The sequence below is a fragment of the Uloborus diversus genome, chromosome 4 (genome assembly GCF_026930045.1).
Source record: "Uloborus diversus isolate 005 chromosome 4, Udiv.v.3.1, whole genome shotgun sequence".
NCBI classification, from domain to species: Eukaryota; Metazoa; Arthropoda; class Arachnida; order Araneae; family Uloboridae; genus Uloborus; species Uloborus diversus.
In genome coordinates, this window is record NC_072734.1 from 85,117,926 (window position 1) to 85,135,329 (window position 17,404).

At 31.9% G+C, this 17,404-nt stretch overlaps 1 protein-coding gene across 1 annotated transcript in view; it reads left to right on the forward strand.

The window, feature by feature from the left end:
* The first annotated feature begins 1,284 nt into the window (after positions 1–1,284).
* Positions 1,285–17,404, forward strand: part of LOC129221431 (forkhead box protein J1-B-like) — a 49,316-nt gene continuing 33,196 nt past the window's right edge. The window contains exon 1 of the mRNA XM_054855917.1: positions 1,285–1,764. Coding sequence (XP_054711892.1) covers positions 1,285–1,764 — 480 coding nt within the window. The remainder of the gene's footprint in view (positions 1,765–17,404) is intronic.

Sequence of the window (17,404 nt, forward strand, 5' to 3'; positions counted from 1 at the left end):
TCAGGGATTACTGAGCAGCAGGTTAACAATAAAATAAAATAACAAAACCGAGCTGCCCACAACGAGAGCACCCCACTAGTTGTACAACGTGTAGTCGTAGTTCCGGGGGCCCTGGAGCGTAGAGAACAATTCGTTTAAATGAAAGTGTAGGAGTAATTTCTAATTTCTAGGGATCGAGATTCAGGCTTTGCATTTCTTTTCCTTTCCCATATTTTTATTTTACAGTAAGTTTATGTTCCTCGAAAGCCGAGGAACATAATTATGAGAACATATTACGAGAAACATAGCGATTTACATCATTAATGTGAGCGAATGTAGTCACAGTTGGTAATTTTGCGTTTGTGGTTGAGAAAGAGAAAAGTTTTACAATAATGCTTGTACTGCAACATAGAAAGAACATTTAGGTGGAATTTTTAACTTCATACAAAATGCTCTTTTCACTTTCTCGTAACCAAAACTACGGGAAATTTTGCTAAAATATTTACATCTTCAACCGAAATTACAAAATGTAGTAAGTTTGTTAACAACAGTTATTCTTAGGGCACTTAGGGCATATCTCTTACAAGTATTAAATTAAAAAACAAATCTAATGCAATACCTTCAAGAATTTCATTTAACCTCACGACCGACACGCTCATTAAAGTTAGTTTCAAAGATCCACTAGCACTATCGCGTGTTTGCTGTCGCCCGAGGAAAAATATCAGTCCAAAGAATTGAATGACTGTCAAGTGATTGATTAGCGAGCAGAACACTAAAAAATCGTAGCCCCATGACCAGAACATTCATTTCATAATCATCAATATTTCATGTTTTTCAAAATGTCTCCCATTTAATCAGGATGAAGCGTCATGTTTCCGAGAAGGACTAAATATTTGCACCCATTTAACTGTCACACAAAAAATTATACTTGCATTTATTGTGTTAGGGGCTGTCCATAACTAACGTCACAGTTTTTTTACCATTTTTGACACCACCCCCCTTTTTCAAAGTGTCACACTTCAGCTAACTCCCATCCTGCTTTTGTCACATGTCGCGCTATTTTTGAACAACGAACTTATAAAAAAGGCATGATGCTATTACATTTCTTACTACCCTCCTAACCTTTGTCCCAAAATGTCACAATTACACGAACCCCCTCTTCCTTACAGCGTGGCATCATTTATGGACAGCCCCTTACTTTTTTGTCTGCAGTGTATTTTTCTAAAATCACGTTTTCTATTGTGCAGGTTTCCTCCGTCCAAATAACTCGCAATCCCCAATGGTTGTCTCCGCACCATTTTTAAGATGACCTTCAAGATGCCCATCGTGTCCAAGGACGAGATGGCTTTGAGGTTCCACCAAAACTGGCGCGAGCAAAATCCAGAGGATAGCACCGTTCTGGACGACACCGACGTGGATGATTGCCTTACGGACTTGAATTGGCTGCAAAACCTCAACATCATGACGAAAATTGGAGCTCCAACTCCAGAAACACCGCCAGCCAGTCCTGTGCCATCTCCTGGGGACTGTTTTGGAACCACCAAGACAGTTTGCTGTGGTGACAGGTTGCTGATCAAGTCAAAAAGCAGTAATCTCAATAACAATAAGCCAATTGTCGAAGACGTTGACTATAAAACAAACGGAACAGTGAAGCCTCCATATTCATATGCTACGCTGATTTGCATGGCTATGAAGGCAAATAAGAACAAAATGACTTTGTCTGCCATTTATAAATGGATTAAAGAAAATTTTATGTATTACAGGAATGCCGATCCCAGTTGGCAGGTAAGTTCTTTTATTTCACCTCATAAATACCAATGCAGTTGATGCTTGTACTAACAATTTTCTAGTCCTGAAAAATCCTTGGTTGAGACAATAATTTTCGATTATCTTTCGTGAACTGAATGTGGAGAAAATATTTTTTTTTTCAACTCGGTGTGATGGCTAAAAATGGTAAACTAGTCCTTTCTGGAAAACTTGGGAAGAAAAAATTCCCTTTCTTTTCTTATTTCTTGTGTGATTTCACCAAGGCTCCTTAGAAAACTCAGATAAACATTTTTGGTAATGGATACATTCAGAAAGAAAGCTATATAGGATTCAAACCATCCAGTAATCAGAAAACAAGAGCAATAGATATACTTAAAACTAATATTATATTATATTTATTATCATGTTATCTTTCATTATATTGCTAACAGCACAAAATTTAAGTAGTAGGGGAATGTGGGGCAAAGTGAAATGGTGAAATATTTACTCTGCTTTTAGTGCCACCTATCTAGTAATATTTGAAATACGTAGTAACGCAGGTACACTATTCCAGTCAAGAAAAAATTACCTCTGAAAATCAAAAAATAAAACAATACAAGCAATTTTCAAAAATTGATGATGTAATATTTTGTTGCGTGTCAAAAATTATTTTTGTTATTATTAAATGATAAAATTCTTGTTATTAACATTTGAAATATTAATTGAGACTTACTAATATTCATTGCAATATTTATTGTTTAATATTAGGCTTGTTTGTATTTTGAATATTTTGTGCAGTTAGTCAAGTGCATGCAAGGCAAAGTGGTTGGGGCAAAGCGAAATAGTTAATTTCGTTTACGTATTCAGTCATGTATCCAATCACTTAAATATTTATTCATTATTTAGTTCATTTACATTCCTTCATTTAACAATTCGCTTATTTATTTATTCTTCCACTTATTTTTTAATTCATCCACTCTATTTTAATTACTCATTTATTTTTTCTCACGTATTAACTTATAAATTTATTTATGTATTTGTTTATTGCTTCATTTCCTTTTCATTTATTCCATCATTCTTTAATTCACTCGTATACATGATTAAAAATACCTTTAATTATTGAATAAAAAGTATTTCCTTAGAAAAAGCCATATTTTTTTTTCTCATTAGTGGCCCTTTTTTGCTGGGCCATTTTTTAAATCGAAAACATTGTCACATGATACCTTACTACGAAGCTACAAATATGAATATTCACAAAAGAAAAAAATAATAGTGCTTCAGCCATCGATATTAAGTAAAATAAAAATATGCGTCACGGGACGCTCGGCAGAAGTAATAACTTTCATAGGATTAAATTATTATCATTATTTAATATTATGAAAGTAACAATTGGCTTATGGTAACTATGATAAGCAACGAAATTTTTGCATTGTATGTTATCTAAAAATCTTGCAAAGACTGCATCATGTACAGTTCCGTGACTTGTAGTGGCTTCTTCTGGCTTATTAATCATTTGTAATTGTAATTTGGGTTATAGAAAAGGTTAGATTCTTATTTAAAAAAAATTTTGAAAAAAAAAAATAGAACCGGCTTCAAAATTTCTTTAAATGAAAAAATGAAAAATAATTTTTATTATTTGATTACCATTCAGACTACTTTAAAACATAAGTTTTGATGTCGGCGCAAAAACAATACAGTAAATGACGCGTCGTTTCTAAATATTTCGTTTATCAGAAAAAACACTCAAACTTACGAAACATTTTAGATTTTACTCTGTGATGAACAAATTAAATGTTTATTTATTATTTTTGTTTTCTCAGCTGTCCCCTACTCTCGCGTTGTGGAGTCTGCAGGGATGTACCGTATACCCCGCATTAGTCGACATGCCGGAAAAAAGCGAGGTTGACCAGCATGCCGGGAAATTCGAATTTTCCGGCATACCGGATAATTCAAGGTTTATTTTGAAACCAAATAAAAATATTTTCCCCCCTCTGTTTCAACCGCAAAGCAAACTCTACAAAGAAAAATAATAATAAATTCCCAAAGTAATATCCTTTTCAAAAACGAACTAATACATTTCAGATCGTAGAGATGAAAAAAATTCGTGGTAGTTTGATGATGCGTCATCTTACTATAGTTAATAAATATTTGTACAAAATTGAAACTGCCGGGCTAAGCACAAAAATGTAATCTGTAGCTGAGCTCAAAATGAGAAATCTGAAATCACTTTTTAAATTTTTATGCCTCCATGTATTTTTTTTAGATGCCACTTTTTCAGGAATTTTATTTTGATCCCATTCACGAATATTCACAAAACAATGCATTTAGGTAATATATGTTACAAAGAATCACCTAGTGGCAATAATTTGGATAAAAAGTGTAGATACGAATTATACTCTTGTGCTTGTGTGTGTTGGCACACCAGTATAGGACTTATATTATTTTTTTTTAAAAGTTGAATATATATTTATTATAGTATTAAATTGTTACGATTTCTTTAACCTTGTTTTTTCCGAAATGCCGGAAAGGACCAGGAAAGGATTGTTGAAAATCTAATGACCTTCATATTTTGCGGCATGCCGGCAAATGCGGGGTAATACGGTAGTTTTTTCTAATTATGTACACCTTTTCACATTTCAAAACCCTAAATGAAGCGAGATATTTTTAGTATAACTAATAGCAAATATATTTTTGTTTTGAATATAAATTTAAAGATTTAATACTGTTTTAAAAGGTCAATTGTAAATAAATGTTATCACTATGAACAAACCACAAGGTTAAGCTTAAATCGGAAACGATAAAATTGGTGTATTATTACGACCAGGCTAGGATCTATATTTTGCCCCCCCCCTCCCTGCATAAATCACCAGGGACCCTAACCGCACACTTTATGGATTCCTCCCCCCCCCCAAATAACTAACTTTTTAACGAGTGATTGTTTTAAAGTTAAAGTCAGTTTAGATTTTTTTCTGTGATGCACAAATTAAATGTTTATTTATTATTTTTTGTTTTCTCGGCCGTCCCCAACCCCCACGTTGCAGAATCTGCGAGGATGAAATTCGTTTAAAATATGTACACCTTATCACAGTTCAAAACCCTAAATGAAACGAGATATATTTAGTATAACTAATCGCAAAAATGTTTTTGTTTTGAAAATAAATTTAAAGATTAAATGCTGTTTTGAATATGTATTGTTCGAAATGTTATTGGTATTATATTGTATTGTTAAACGCACCTTTCGTTAGGAGATTGCGTTACGTTGCGACGATCATTTATCTTCTGTTAGTTTCATTACTTTTTCTATTATCACTTAACGCTGAAAGCTGACCCAAAGAGTAAAGAAACAGAATTTCCCGGAGCATGAGCACTTCTGTCGTATGCGCGAACGAAAGGAATACCAAACGAGAGTTGCTCCGTTGCGCGTTATGTCACAAATTGGTTTACCCTCCCATAAGAAGTTTATCACTTAAAAATAAATAAATAAGTAAAAATAAATAAATAAATAAAAGAGAGTAGGGGGGAAAACGGCACATGTGAACATTTTTTTTTTCCTTTCTTAAATTTTCCAAAAATATTATCAATTTCTCAGAACAAAAGTGTCCCTACCATTAAATGGTCTTTTCTTTGCGGAACATTGTCATAAATTTACCTGAATGTTTAATATAAATATACTGCGACGAAATAAAAATGCCTTTTTAATAAAAAATAAGTGAAAAAGTTGCCGTTTAAGTGTTTTATTTAGTTGCCAAGAGCCAAAGTAAGACCTTTAGTCATTAGATGACGAGTGATTAATTTCAGATCTAATACACCCTTCATAACTAGTTTAAATAAAATTAAGCTATTTTGATAGCTAAAATTTGATGAGTTCATAATGCCCTTCTCAAAGAAAAAAAACCTGTATAGATTTTTTTTCCGTATTTATCTCTTATATGAATTGCAGGCTGAGAGCTGTCCTTATATTTTTTCAATCATTATACTCCAAAAAGGAGAAGGATGATGACGCAGAAAGAGTAGAATGCATCATTTTGGAACAGTTCCAAAGACCTTAATCCAAATGCTACCGTGTTAGCAGTGCCATGTGCTCAAAATATTGGCAGTTTTTCACCCTTTTTCCCGGGGGGATTGTATTGAGTTTAATGTACAGAAATACATCATGTTAACCGGAACATTGCATCTTGGACCAAATCTTTCTGGGAAATGAAATGAAAGTAGTTATGAAGAGTTTGGTAAAGCTTATACAGATATATTTAGTTATATTTGATTTGGGGTGCAATTTTAAAATCAAAGCAGTTTTCTCAATAAATTTAGCTTTTAGAGAAAAAGTTTTCGAAAAACAAATAGGAATCAAATGGTTAGTTAAGCAGGTTCAGTGGAAACTTTTTATTAATATTTAAATGAATTTACTTATTAACTTTTAAGTATATAATTATATTTTATGTTAAGTTTAAAAAAAAGATAATTTTCTTAGAATTTTTAACTTTTATCCTCTGTACTAGTGATTCCGATTTGAATCAATGACTGAGTCACGTAAATCAAAATATTGTTGATTCTCGATAACTTGAAACCTTACAATTCTGTGTGTGTATAAGAAAAAGAAAAAAAAACGCTTACCACATTGCTTTTTATCTCTAAAGTTGAAATAAGTTGAAGAAAAATCTTCTTACTTCCAAAATAAAATTCCGATCAGAAAGAGCTAACGAAATTCATCTATGAATAACAACTGTGAAATGTTAGTCAACACCCAGCAATTCTATAATTTTTTTAAACTAATTTTTGCCGCGATCTATTTTTAAATTGATTTCTACTTAATTTGTGATACATTTACGTTCGATATATTGCTATCACTTGAGGGGTGAAGGGGGAAAAGCTTGTCAGTCAGTTTGTTTTAATTGAAGAGATAGAGAAAACTCATGATTTGTTAAATTTAATGTTTGTTTTTCCGTGATACATTTTTTTTTTTTTTTTGTGCACGTTTAATTACCATCTCCGATTTTATTTCATCTATCACATTTTCGGATATTCAGGATCACAATTTTCTTTCTATCATTAAAGTCTGAAAATTTGTAGGAAATTCATTAGTACTATGGCAATATGCACCTCAGAGTGATTTTTAAAACAAATGCACTTTTTTTTTTACTTTGCAAACACATGTGGTTGAAAAAAAAAATATATACACATGAAACCAGTTTTAGTCAGTACTCTCCTGTGTTTTAAAATAAGTTACATAAAAATTAAAAATAAATGCAAAATATACTAAAACAAAAATACTAGCACGCACTGCATTGTGAGAATCATTCGCCATTTTGTGAGCGCACTATCAAACTAAGTTCGGTATCAATTTAGGGCATATGCTTCATGAAGATTTATTCATGCAGCATCTCTTAATTCGGTGTTCCCGGAAGTGCTTCTTCCAATGCAAACTCGAGCGAATGGAGTCTATTTCTTTAAATCTATTAACTCACAAGGAACGAGTCCCTAGCTGCAGTGTCCCACTTTGTCGCAGTGCACGGGACAGGGTTTTCAAGATGACTTGTTTTTTAGGGAGCCATCGATCAACAGTCCTGGCTAAAAGCGGACACGTAGAGTCAACAAAAGTGCATTGATCGAAGTTTGCTCCTCTACTTCCTATTGATCGCGAACATGTCTCAAATCGTGCATGAGTTTTGCATGGTTGACGCAAACCGTCATCGATTCAACATGCAACTTTTTTTTTTTTCATTTTTATTCGTTATCCGGAAAGAAATTGTCCGGCAGAATTGAATAAGTAAATGAACAAGGACTTCTCTTTGTAATTCCAGTAGTTTTTTTTCATCGTGTGCCTGTGAATTTTTTTTTCTCCCTTTCATCTCTTCTAAATGTGATCCTTTGATTCTAAAACAGTATTTGATTCTTTGCAAACTCGTAATAGCCTTTATTATTTGAAATCAGCGGTCAGAAAAAAGTTGTACAGAATTTCAGATACAAACCTAAGAGTTATTAAAATTGAAAAGACATTGATGTAAAAAAAGGGGGGGAGGGGAACGATTCGGCTATATTGTAAAATACTGAGCGAACACAATTCCCCAACCTCAATCAATTACAACATTTGCTGAAACATTATCTTATGAATTGTTTTTGTGATCTCATGCCATATTCTAAAAGTAACCTTAGAAATTTTAAAATTACATACTAACTCTCTTTATTTAACGTTTTAAATTTAAGATGTATAACGTTGTAAATTTAAGTTCACGGTTAGTGGAATCAACTTTTCGAAAAAGTTGCCGGTCAACTTGTTGACTGGTGCTTTTATTTAAAGACTATTTAGTAACTTGCATTATCTGTCATAACCTCACGTTTTGCTTCCGGTTTTGAATTGTTGCCAGAAACAATGAAAAATAATAGTAATTATAAATTTAAAATACTTCCGCTTTTTAATTGTTGCCATAAACATTAAAAAAATGAATAAATGTATTATCAATAAATTTAACAAATCAGTTTCAAGGCTGAACCTAAGCAATCATGTACGAGTATATGTGGGCGCTTTTAAAAGCTTTCTTTTTTTTTCACTACACTTGAACTAAACTGCTTTTAAATTTGAGCATACAAACCAGAAATACTGAAAAAAAATTCATAAACAAAAAAAGTTGCTTTCCTTATAAGCGTCATTTCACGGTATTTTTGACATTTATGTAGAGTCGGTAACGTGACCTTTTTTTGCCATAACTTTTTAATTTAGTTTGATTTGCCAATTATTTTAATATGAGTTGGTGTGTTGATAGGAAAAGCTCAAAATAACATAATATGCTACTCAAACAGTAAATTAAAAAGTTATGGCGAAAAAAGGTCACGTTGCGGACTCTACAAATGTAAGCAATACATTTATATTAAAATTAAAGTCCAAACCTTTTTTTTTCTTAATAAGAATAGGTAACAAGAAAATATGTTTTAACTTTCAAAAATTTTAACCTCAAATAGATTTCAAATCCAAAAAACTAAATAAAATTTAAAAAATGTTTTTTTTTTTAATTCTAAAGACTATTTCTATAAGCTTGGATCGCACTAAAAAGTAAAAAGTAAAATAAGTACAATATGATTTCTTGATTGCAACAACCAAAAATTGAAGTTGATCTTAATATATGTCTGTTTATGTTAATTCTAAAGCAGCCAATAAAATTAAAATTAAAAGTTTGAGCGAAGAAATATAGCTGGTATAATAAAAGCTATTCGCACAGAGCCGCATACCGCTTATTACTTCTCAATTTTTTAATTTTAATTTTATTGGCTGCCTTAAAATTAACATAAACATACATATATCAAGATCAACTTCAATTTTTGGTTGTTGCAATCAAGAAATCATATACTTATTTTATTTCTTTCTTTTTAGTGCGATCTCAGGTTGTAGAAATAGTCTTTAGAAATAAAAAAAACAACATTTTTTATACTTTATTGGTAGTTTTCACACGAGGCAACTTGGTTGAATCAACTTTTCTTTCAATAAACCGCAGCTGAAATTTCTTTTGGACACGAAAAAGTATGAAAGAAGGGAAAATGCATCTGAAAAATATCGCTAAAAAAAGTCAAAAATAAAGTAACTAAATAAATATTGAAAATTAAAAATTGGAAAGTAGGGATTTGAGACAAACTCTTTTTTGTTCGAAAGCTCTTGCCGAGAACACCTCATTCAAATGTTTCATTCGTTGATTTGAATAATTTTCTTTCTATTTTGAACACTTCAAAAAAATTTAACATTTGCGTCTACGGGGAATTCAAGGAAATATAGATCTGGAACTTAAAGACGGGCTCACTTCATACAAACTTTGCTGGAAATATCACTTGAAGAAGAACATGTACAAAAAGGATGCTTTTTATTTTGATAATTTAAATGTATTTTTTGAACAATTCACTTTTTGAAATGATAACTTCTTATGGGAGGATAAAACAATTTGTGTCATAACGCGCGTAACGGCGCAACTCTCGTATGGCATTTCTTTCGTTCGCGCATACGACAGAAGCGCGTATGATCGGGGAAATTTTGTTTCTTTGCTCTTTGGATCAGCTTTATGCGTTAAGTGATAGTAGAAAAAGTAATGAAACTAACTGAAGATGGATGATCGTCGCAACATAGCGCAATCTCATAACGAAAGGTGAGTTTAATAATACAATATAATACCAATAACATTGTAAACAATATATATTCAAAACAGCATTTAATCTTTAAATTTATTTTCAAAACAAAAACATTTTTGCGATTAGTTATACTAAAAATATCTCGCTTCATTTAAGGTTTTTGAACTATGATAAGGGTACATATTTTAATCGAACATCATCCCCGCAGACTCTGCAAAGCGGGGGTTGGGGACGGCTGAGAAAACAAAAATAATAAATAAACATTTAATTTGTTCATGACAGAGTAAAATCTAAAATGTTTCGTAAGTTTGAGTGTTTTTTCTGATGAACGAAATACTTAGAAACGACGCGTCATTTAATCTATTGTTTTTGCGCCGACATCAAAACTAATGTTTAAAAGTAGTCTGAATGGTGATCAAAGAATAAAACCATCTTTCATTTAGAGCAATTTTGAAGTCGGTTCTATTTACTATACAATTCCTTTAATTTTAACCGGAGATTTTAATGTTAACTTTGCTTCTGATCGAGCTAAAAATTTAGTATCGTTTTTACAATCGAAATTACAATTTCAAGTGATCAATAAGCCAGAAGAAGCCACTACAAGTCACGGAACTGTACCTGATGCAGTCTTTGCAAGATTTTTAGATAACATACAATGCAAAAATTTCGTTGTTTACCATAGTTACCATAGGTCAATTGTTACTTTCACAGGATAAAATAATGATAATAATTTAATCCTATGAAAGTTATCACTTTTTCCGAGCGTACCGTGATGCACATTTTTTTTTTTTTTTTACAGTAACGATTACGAGGGAATTTCACACCTCCTTAACTAAGAAATCAACAACAGTAAAAATTATATTTTAGCACTAAATAATTGAGAAAAATAGAATTTAATATCAATTCTATATCAGCAAAATGTTTTTTCTCATGAAAAATTCGTTTTTATTTCTATTTTTGAAAATTGGTCTTAAATGTTAAAAACCTATTTTTGACTTGATTTAGAATCTTAGCTTTTTGAGAGAATATTGAATTAAGGATCTGATACTAGCAATTCAATGTTGGTACACCGAAAAGTAGAATCGTTTATCTCTAGTCAGAATTTCTTTTTTAATATTTTTGTAATATCAACAATTTCTTTTTATTTCTGATGCAATACAATATTTTTTACAAACGAAAATAATTTCAAAGTATGACATTTCCGTTTTTGAGCGAAGTTTTTAGGGGCACTAGTTCAAATATTTTTGTTACACATGTTTACAAAAATATAATAACAGAGGAGGTATTTTATTAAATGTGTAATAATTTTTAAGCACTACGGGTTTTTTTTTAGATCATGCATTATCATGGAGGAAAAGTTGCATTTAAAGTCCAAGCGATTTTTTTAAGTTGTGTAGCTGAAATAAATATTCCTTGTATCTTAATTTTTGATCATTGTTTTCACTGATTATGTTGATTGTCTGAAATGTTTGTAAATCTAGCTGAATCCTTACTATTAATCTGAATTCCTGGAAAGCACCATTACAGGCATTATAATAGTCTTACACTATAAGATTCGTCGTAGTTTTTACTGGATTTAAGATTGCGTAAAATTTGAAAACGTGTAAACGTTTCTTTTTTTTCTGTATCAGTTTATGTAAAAATTTAGATTACAATCAAAATAACAAAAGAAATTCATCCAGAACTAAACGAGAGTATTTCCTTGAATATCAATATCGATCTCCTAAAAAATATCAGCCATATCTCTTTCAACTGTTCTAGGTTCCTAATTATTTCGTATGTATACTAATTACTTCGAAAGGTCCATAATTATTTCAAAAGTTACCTTATCCGTAACAGATAAGGTAACTTCTTTTAGAGGCAAAATATGTTTTTTAGGTCAAAAAGAAATAATTAGTGTCTGTAAACACGATGCCAAATGCATTATCTCAAACAGTTAAGTTTTTCTTTCAGTGAATTTTAAATATTGTTATTTTTTAAAGGAACATTCTATATGCCAGCACAGTTTTTTTATTAGTAAGCGTACAAAAGTAGGGAAAAAAAACTAAATTGGAAAGCACCCCAATTTTCAAAATCTTAAATTTTTGATGGGTAAAAAGGTAATGAAATACAGCGAAAAGAATTTTTATACAATAGCTTATAAAGGATAAATTTAACCAGATTGCATTGAAATACAATACTCTTTTCTCCATAGGTTTTAGTTTACTTTTTAATAGCTGCCAAACAAATAAAAAACAGATAAATAAAAAAAAATCGTAAGAATGTATCTGAAAACCTAAAGGAATCATAAAAATAAAACAAGTGAATTTAGGGAGTTTAATAAATATTAAAAGACAATATTTTCTTTTCTTTTTTATCTTTGCTATTTATTTTTTATTATGTTGGGTTCATTCGCATGAAGAAAACGATTTTTACGTGGAAAACACAAGTGTTCTATAAAAATCTTCCTTACTAAGAGTGTTTACTTTTTTGCTTATTCGCAATTCAAATAAACTATAGAAGCCGCTGCAGTCTTTAGCTAATGGCGACTGAACGAAGTAAAACTATCGCCTTCTTAATACAAAATGCCTATTCCATTTGCTTCAAAAAATGAACTGCTTACGTAAAATAATAATGCGGTAAACAGCGCCACGCTGCGGCCATTCAACGATGACGCTGTTATGGTGATGGATCCAAATAATTCAAATTCGATTGTTAATTTGTTAATGGCAAAAGCAGCAGTATGTCTGGTGAAAAAACAGCATTTATCTGTTTAAAAAAAAAATGCTTCAGTTGTCTATATGATAGCACATATTTAAATTTAGAATTTCAAATGTTCGACAAATATGTTTATCATTTAAAAATACAAAATAATAGTTTTTAAGTAATTAGTTTAAAGAGGGAAAATTGTAAAAAAATGGAGATTTTTCATCTAGTTTTTAAAATTTAAAAAAGCATTTTGTTTTCTGTCATTTAATCTGATGTATATTATGCCTACTTTTCAATCATTCTAAACTCTTAATTTTCAAGAGAAAATCAAAAAGAATATTTTGATAAATAGTTTAAATGTGTTATTTGAAAAAATCACAATAAGAAAAACATTCAAGAAAATTTATTTGCTTTTGAAATCACGACACATAAAAATGGCATAAGCAGTTTGAACCATACAAAGCACTAAAAAACCATTTTGAATCTCCGCTGTTGCCACAAATATAGTTTTCATGTTAATCATGTAAAACTTAATAAATGTAGGCATTCTAAATAACACATACAACATTTTCTAATGAGAATGAAAATATTGTTTTCTACCTCACACTGAGGAGGAATTAGACAAAAATGTACTTGTATTGCTTTGCTAAAGTAAAGAATGAAATCTTTTACTAATTCATTATGATAATTAACCAGGTTAAAATATATTTCAAACAAACTTCCTCAGGGGACGAACGACTGTTAAAGAGTTTCTAATTGGACTCTGTCTTATTGGTTCCATCATTCGATCAATACGGTTTGATTTGAAGGGTAAAAAAATTAATTGCTAAGTAAATACACTCAAACCTGTTTTTGTGCGGTATATACGGCCCGCATAAAAAACATTCGCTCAAAATTACACTCTTTAAGCACTCGTTTTAAAGATAGGTAAGTCAGTTGAATCCCAATTTGTGTGAAATTTTCATATACGGCACAAAAAAAAAAAAAAAAATCGCATAAAAAAGATCGCACAAAAACAGGTTTGAGTGTAAACTATAATTAGAACATTACTACAAATTTGAATACAAAGTACATTATTTCATTTTGAAACTAGTATGTTGTGGCCATCACGAAACTTTCTTCTATATTTTTCTTTTTTTTCTGATCCCTCCCCATGCTTGACGAGGAAGCAATATTTCCAACAAAAACAAAATTACACATGAAAAAACTTGACGACCATCCCAATGTCTGCATTATTGCAAAAGCAAAGCAAAGAGCGAAAAATTGAAAGTTATTTTAAAAGTCTTGCTTGAATTAATTACAAATATTTTATTTGTTAACAAACATAAGATGGCAACAGTTAAAAATTTTAAATCATTGAAATAATATTTCCGATCATTTCCATACAATTAAAATCACGAGAAATACGCAGACGATAATCTATTACGATTTATCTTTCTTATTGTTGCACTAATAAAGCTATTTTTATTCGCTAAAAAATAATGATAATAAAAATAAATCAGCACCTCTTGGCGCGATTGGCGCCAAAATTGAACCAAAGCCTGCTTACATATGGATTCACATATATTCCAAATTTCAACCAGAACGTGGCATTACTTTTTGAGATAGGGCACTCACAATGGAAAAAAAGAACGGGCGATTGCGCTACCCCCTTTTTAGCTGTTGACACCAAAATAAAATCAGCTTTTATACCCACTAAGGGCTACTTGCCGATACATTTTTCTTTCATTCCGTTCATTATTTCTTGAGATACAGCAGTCACAATTGACGACAAAAAACGTTCTATAGCTCAACCCTCGTTTGAGTTATTGACACCATAATTGAATCAGCACCTGTTTCTGTTACTGGCAACATATGGACCAAATTTTGTTTGATTCAGCCAGTTACTTCCTGAGGAATAGCAATCAAGCGTAACTCAAAAAACGTCCCATTGCTCCACCCCCTTGGAGGAATTCGCGCCAAAAACCAATGGGCACAAGTTCACATAGAGGCACACATGAGTACCAAGTTTCGTTCGATTTCATGCGGTAGTTTTTGCTGTAGAGCGGCCACAAAAAACTGGTTACACACAGACGTGACACACATACACACACACATACACACACACACATACACACACACACATACACACACACACATACACACACACATACACACACACATGCACACACATACACACAGACAGACAGACATTTTCCAGAAATTGTCGAAATGGACTCAGCACACCTCAAAACGTTCGAATCCATCAAAATTCGAAATTCGAAAATTTGCACGAATCCAATACTTTTTTCTATATATTAGATATAGAAGAAAGTAAAAAATAGTAGCTCTTAAATCTTGGTATCACTCAACGTGAAAATTAATTGATTTATGTTGTGAAATCTTTGCCCTAAAAAGAAGGGGGGGGGGAACCTCACAGAAATAAAAGAAGCAAAAAAAAAAAAAAAAACAGTTTGCTATCAATGCTGAACTTAACCCAAATACGATCGTGCGTAGTTTCGAGAAATATAGGCAAACGTTAGAAAATTTCACAACAGTTCCGAAATTTTCTCCAATATTAGCTTTTGTACAAATGTCACATTCTAAAGAAAGCATTTTTTACTCAGAACTAAAATGGGTTTGTATCATAAAGGTTTATGGAAATTCTTTGAAAGAAGTTTATTAACTTTCTCGGAAATTCTGCACGAAAAAGGTTTTTCGCCTATCAGAACTCTTTCAGTTCTAGATGTTTTTCTTGTTAATCGAGCTTTAGTATCGGCCATTCTTCACAAAATCAATATTCAACGAGGAATAAAAAAAAAGAGAGATCAAAGACCATAGGAATATTGATTTACGAACTGCTCCATTCACGCTTTATACCATGTGTTAACCAAAGATAATATCCGAACTTAGCAAGAGGATGCTTTTTAATTCTTTTTACTTTCTTCTATATCCAATATATAGAAGAAAGTATTGGATTCGTGCAAATTTTCGAATTTCGAATTTTGACGGATTCGAACGTTTTGAGGTGTGCTGAGTTCATTTCGACTATTTTTGGAAAATGTCTGTCTGTCTGTGTGTGTGTGTGTGTGTATGTGTGTGTGTGTGTGTCACGTCTGTGTGTGACCAGTTTTTTGTGGCCGCTCTACAGCAAAAACTACCGCATGAAATCGAACGAAATTTGGTACACATATGTGCCCCTATGTGAACTTGTGCCCATTGGTTTTTGGCGCGAATTCATCCAAGGGGGGTGGAGCAATAGGACGTTTTTTAAGTTACGCGTGATTGCTATTCCTCAGGAAGTAACTGGCAGAATCAAACAAAATTTGGTCCATATGTTGCCAGTAACATGAACAGGGGCTGATTCAATTTTGGTGTCAATAACTCAAACGGGGGTTGAGCTATAGAACGTTTTTTGTCGTCAATTGTGACTGCTGTATCTCAAGAAATAATGAACGGAATGAAAGAAAAATTTATCGGCAAGTAGCCCTTAGTGGGTATAGAAGCTGATTTTATTTTGGTGTCAACAGCTAAAAAGGGGGTAGCGTAATCGCCCGTTCTTTTTTTCCATTGTGAGTGCTCTATCTCAAGAAGTAATGCTACGTTCTGGTTGAAATTTGGAATATATGTGAATCCATATGTAAACAGGCTTCGATTCAATTTTGACGCCAATCGCTCCAAGAGGTGTTGATTTTTTATTTTTTTTTTGGCAATAAAAATAGCTTTATTAATGCAACAATAAGAAAGATAAATCGTAATAGATTGTCGTCTGCGTATTTCTCGTGATTTTAATTGTATGGAAATGATCGGAAATATTATCTCAATGATTTAAAATTTTTAACTGTTGCCATCTTATGTTTGATAACAAATAAAATATTTGTAATTAATTCAAGCAAAGCTTTTAAAATAACTTTCAATTTTCGCTCTTTGCTTTGCTTTTGCAATAATTCAGACATTGGGATGGTCGTCAAGTTTTTGCATGTGTAATTTTGTTTTTGTTGGGAATATTGCTTCCTCGTCAAGCATGGGGAGGGATCAGAAAAAAAAAGAAAAATATAGAAGAAAGTTTCGTGATGGCCACAACATACTAGTTTTAATTAGTGATTAAATAATAAATACATTACGCCACCGGCTTGTGTGCATGTTCAATCGTTTCTTCCCATTTCGCAAGTGTACTGAATAAAATCATTCCGGCTCGATCTAACACATTGGTTTTAAATTAACAAACCTCAAATACTGGAAATGTTGCCAAACCGCCAGTTTAGCTATCATTTTGCCAACACGCCCCTTGTATGTAAATTCACAATGAAACCCAATTGAATTCTGTAGAAGTTGTTTTTCTGCCAGCGCAGTACTAATGCAGAAAAAACAACTAATTTTACAAAAACTTATTTTTACCTTTTTTTTTTTCTTTTTTGTTATTTAATTTTTAATCTACTGTGGTTTTATGCTTCCTTTTTTCTATTGTTCAGGAGCACCCCGTTGGAAGTTCACGGAGGACGTTGTGTCCTCCTAAAAATATTTCCTTCTTTGGTAAATTTTGACTAATGATTCGGCAAGTTTGGAGTCAATATTTCAATATTGCAATTATTATTCTTGTTTTTTAATGACACCTCACAATCCACATGATGACGTGTGGATATGGTGGGTATGCTCATAATTCATCATTCATTAAATCTCGGAGTTTCATTCAGTAAATTGAGAATTCCCCTCCCCCCTCCAAAAATGCAAATTAGGGGTGCCCCTGTCTACATTCGTGTGTACGTGTGTATTAGGGTATCCCCGCAAAAAAAAAAAAAAAAAAAAAAACGGAAGTCGATTCTTCAAGTCGCACACCCTCTTATATTTTTCCTTTTATGTCAAAACAATTGTAAAAAAAAGTTTAATATATAATTTGAACAACGGC